At 38.4% G+C, this 4,632-nt stretch overlaps 1 protein-coding gene across 6 annotated transcripts in view; it reads left to right on the forward strand.

Moving 5' to 3' along the window:
• Positions 1-4,632, forward strand: part of PLA2G12B (phospholipase A2 group XIIB) — a 31,709-nt gene that overhangs the window by 17,467 nt on the left and 9,610 nt on the right. For 2 of the 6 annotated variants that reach the window (XM_007167691.3, XM_007167693.3), the window contains exon 4: positions 2,996-3,991. The exons of 2 other annotated variants lie outside the window; for them this stretch is intronic. In XM_007167691.3, coding sequence (XP_007167753.1) covers positions 2,996-3,117 — 122 coding nt within the window. In that variant the 3' untranslated portion in view covers positions 3,118-3,991. Of the gene's footprint in view, positions 1-2,995; positions 3,992-4,632 lie in introns of those variants that run through there. 2 more of the 6 variants (XR_009005580.1, XM_007167692.3) reach the window with 2 other exon arrangements.

Here is a 4,632-nt window from a genome sequence, read left to right on the forward strand (position 1 = left end):
TTGCCATAATTGCAGTGTTTATTTCTAGACTTTCAATTCTATTCCATTGATCTCTGCCAGTACCACACTGTTCCTATTATTGTAATTTCCTAGTAAAATTTGAAATCAGGAAGTGTCCTTCAACTTTGTTCTTTTTCAAGATTTCTTCAGATATTCTGGATCTCTTGCATTTCCATATGAATTTTAGGTTCAGCTTGTCAATTTCTTCAAGAAATGGCAGGTGGAATTTTGATAGGACTTTTGTTGACTCTGTAAATCCATTTGAGGAGTATTGCCATCTTTTTTTTTTTTAAGATTTATTTATTATTTATTTTATTTATTTTTGGCTGCTTTGGGTCTTAGTTGCAGCACACGGGATCTTTGTTGAGGCATGCGGGATCTTTCATTGCAGCGCGTGGGCTCTTTGTTATGGTGTGCAGGCTTCTCTCTAGTTGTGGCGTGCGGGTTTTCTCATCTCTAGTTGTGGCGCGCAGGCTCCAGGGCGCATGGGCTCTGTAGTTGTGGTGCACGGGTTCCAGAGCATGTGGGCTCTGTAGTTTGCAGCATGCAGGCTCTCTAGTTGAGGTGTGCGAGCTCAGTAGTTGTGGCGCGTGGGCTTAGGTGCCCTGCAGCATGTGGGATCTTAGTTCCCTGACCAGGGATCGAACCCGCATCCCCTGCATTGTAAGGTGGATTCTTTTGCACTGGACCACCAGGGAAATCCCGAGGAATATTGCCATCTTAACAAAATTATGTTTTCTGATCGATGAACATGAATGTCTTTCCACTTATTTGGGTCTTCTTTAATTTCTTTCAACAATGTTTTATAGTTTTCAGAGCACAGGTCTTATACTCCTTTGTTTAGTTTGTTCCTAAGTATTTTATCCTTTTTGATGCTTTTTTTTCTTTTTTTTCCTGATATTTGTGACTTTATTCTTCCATTTGAAATAGCACTTGATAAGAAGACTTATGGATAGCTTTCTGACTTTACTAATGATGTACTGTGTGAAATTGAGTAAGCTATAAATCTTTACACTTTAGTGTGTTATACATTAACTAAAACTAACATCAATCTCAGAGGGAAATCATATATATGTAGAAATCTATAAATAATGTATAAAATTGTGCATTATAAAAGCAACATTAGGCCTTTAGACTTTGTTGTGTCTTTGTTGCTGCATGCAGGCTTTCTCTAGTTGCAGCAAGTGGGGGCTACTCTTCATTGCAGTGCGCATGCTTCTCATTGCAGTGGCTTCTCTTGTTGCAGAGCATGGGCTCTAGGCATGCGAGCTCCAATAATTGCAGCATGCAGGCTCAGTAGTTGTGGCACAAGGGCTTAGTTGCTCCACAGCATGTGGGATCTTCCTGGACCAGGGATCGAACCTGTGTCCCCTGCATTGGCAGGTGGATTCTTAACCACTGTGCCACCAGGGAAATCCCTTGATGCTATTATAAAGGGAATTGTTTTCTTAATTGTATTTTCAGATAATTTGCTGATAATGTATACAACTACAATTGATTTTTGTATACTGATCTTTTATCTTGCAACCTTACTGAACTCATTTATTAGTTCCAATAAATTTTTAGGAGATTCCTTAGGCTTTTCTGTACACAAGATAATGTCATCTGCATATTGTCTTCCTTTTCAATTTAGATGCCTTTTATTTCTTTCTCTTGCCAATTGCCCTGGCTAGAACTTCTAGTACAGTATTGAATAGAAGAGGTGAGAACAATGTGGAGATTAAACAACATGCTACTGAACAACCAATATGCCAAAGAAGAAATCAGAAGAGAATATAACACACCAAGGCTTATGAGATGCAATAAAAGCAGTCCTAAGAGGGAAGTTTATAACAATAAATGTCAACATCAAAAAAAAGAAGGATCTCACATCGACAACCTAACTTTATACCTCAAAGAACTAGAAAAAGAAAAGCAAATGAAGCCCAAAGTTTGTAGAAGGAAGGAAATAAGAAAGATCAGAGTGGAAATAAATGAAATAGAGACTAAAAGGACAATAGAAAAGATCAATTAAACTGAGAGCTGTTTTTTAAAATAGTTAAAATAGACAAAACTTTAGCTAGGTTGGCCAAGAAAAAAAAAAGAGGATGCAAATAAATAAAATCAGAGAAGAAAGAGGAAACATTAAAACTAATATCACAGAAATACAAAGAACCATAAAATACCATGAAAAATTATACACCAAGTTAGACAGCCTAGAAGAAATGGATAAATTCCTAGAAACATACAACCTACCAAGAATGAATCATGAGGAAATAGAAAATCTTATCAGAACTGTTACTAGTAAGGAGATTGAATCAGTAATCAAAAATCTCCCAACAAACAAAAATTTAGGACCAGGTGGCTTCACTTTTAAAGTGGCTTCAACATTCAAAAAAGAATTAATCAGCCATTTAAATGGCTTCAACATTTAAAGAAGAATTAATACCAATCCTTCTTTCAAAAAGTAGAAGAGGAGGGAACACTTCCAAAGACATTTTAAGAGGCCAGCACTACCCTATTCCAAAACCAGATTAAGGACACCACAAGAAAATAAAATTACAGGCCAATATCCCTGATGAATACAGATGCAAAAATCCTCCACGAAATATTAGCAACCTGGTTATTCATCCCACACTTGAATAGGGAAAGCTATAGGAAACATAGTAGTGTTATTTGAGGGAGTATTCTGAAAAAAAAAAAAAAAGGTAAATTTTCCATGGAGTGAGCACAGTGATGTGGGGCATTCTGATTGCTAATCATGGTATCTACCTGGAGGCCCGTAAAAGGAGGGCATCCCAAAGTGTGTTCTGCTTTACTAGATTGGATAGAAGCTCCTCTGAAAAAGCTTCTCTTAAATCTATTTTTTCATTTAAATTCTGTATTTGGATCACTGCCTCTACTTTCCTCTGGGTATCATGTTATCCTTGGAAATACGCTGCCTCTTCAAAATTACTCAGACTACTTGGGGTAGTCTTGTATATTAACCTTTCTATTTCTCTTAATCTTTTTCAAGTAGCCTGTGATTCTCTGGCTGATACTGTGTTCAACACTGTCTGGACCTTGGGCTGCCGGCCCTTTATGAACAGTCAGCGGGCAGCCTGCATCTGTGCAGAAGAGGAGAAAGAAGACTTATGAGGAAGAGGTGATTCCTTTTCCCGTTTTGAGTGACACCACAGCCGTCAGTCTGGGAGATGGTAGTACGGCAGATGTGCCTCATTCTTTTTTCCAAAAGTTTGGATACCGCAAAGCAGGAGAAAGGAAACACTATTCTACAGCTGAAAAGTGAGTCATCGTTTGAGGAGAATTGGAAAAAAGACATGGAGTGATTTGAAGACTACGCTTCACTTTAACACTGGTCTCCCCAACCAAGACATATTTGCCCGGAAATTCAGTTCTTAGTTTAAAAACTAAAACACCAGGATTCCTGGAATTAATAATTATATTCATAAGTGAAATTTTGGAGAGTCCAACCATTTGGGAGGCAATGACTTTCCTCTGGTCCATGTTTCAGTTGCCAGTAGGCATCTCACATTTAATAAAGTGTACTTTTTAGAAAATTTGAAAAGAGATGAATGAATTCCATTATCACCAATATGCTTCCATTTCACTTAGAAGAGAACAGAACCCAACCTGGTAAGTTCCATCAATGATAACAGTTATTCCCACTGGTGCTGAAGAGGTAAGAACAAGGCAAGGTCAGAGGCTTACCTGATTAAAGCCAACGGAGGTAGAGGTCAGATGGCGTTAGGCCTCTAAGGTTCCATTTTTTTTCCTTCATTGAACTATTCCTGTTGAAATTCCCAATTACTAAGCGGTATTAGTGTCCTGTTAACATCTGAGAAGCCCTTGGTAAAAACTGCCACTGAAGACAGCTAGGAAAATCCCTGAAAACTGAGGGGAGTGAGAGACTGAGGGCCTTTCCCTAAACTATGGTTCTCAGCCCTGATTGCAGATTAGAGTCACCTGAGGAGCACTAAAAAAACCAAAGAATCTCTGTGGGGTGTGGTACCTACGTATTTGTATTTTAAAAACACTCCCCAGTGATTCTGATGCAGTGTGAGGCCTGAGGGCCACTAAAGTCAGGGATTGACAAATGAAGGCCCATGGGCCAGATCAGGCCCAACACCTGTTTTGGTAAAGTTTTACTGGAACGCAGCCAGGCTCACATTTGTTTACGGCTGTTCCTGTGCTAGGACAACAGAGTTGAGTAGTTGTGACAGGGCCTGTATGCCCCAGGAAGGCTAAACTAGTTACCCTTTGGCCCTTTACAGAAAAAGTTTGCCAACCTTTGATCTACATCATTTTCTCCTTTCCCTTCCTTTTGTTAATGAATTTCACTGGTTCCAATACTAAGTGTTTGTTGCAGTTGTTTCTAAAAAAAAAAAAGAAGAAAAACTGTTTTCTGATCTTATGTAAAGCCATAAAATGAATTGGCATATTAAGAAAGCAGATTTAACTGCAGATAACATTAATCTCTGTGGTTTAGGATATTTATCTCAATAAAATTTATGAAGCACCTACAAAATAGAGTATGGTATAGTTTTATACCTTTTTCTATTGTCTTATCAGTCTGAGGGCATGGAATGCCAAATAACAGGGCATATGGTACCACATTTTAATTCTGTCTGCAGTTCAGTCATTGAACCACTT

The sequence above is a fragment of the Balaenoptera acutorostrata genome, chromosome 16 (genome assembly GCF_949987535.1).
Source record: "Balaenoptera acutorostrata chromosome 16, mBalAcu1.1, whole genome shotgun sequence".
NCBI classification, from domain to species: domain Eukaryota; kingdom Metazoa; phylum Chordata; class Mammalia; order Artiodactyla; family Balaenopteridae; genus Balaenoptera; species Balaenoptera acutorostrata.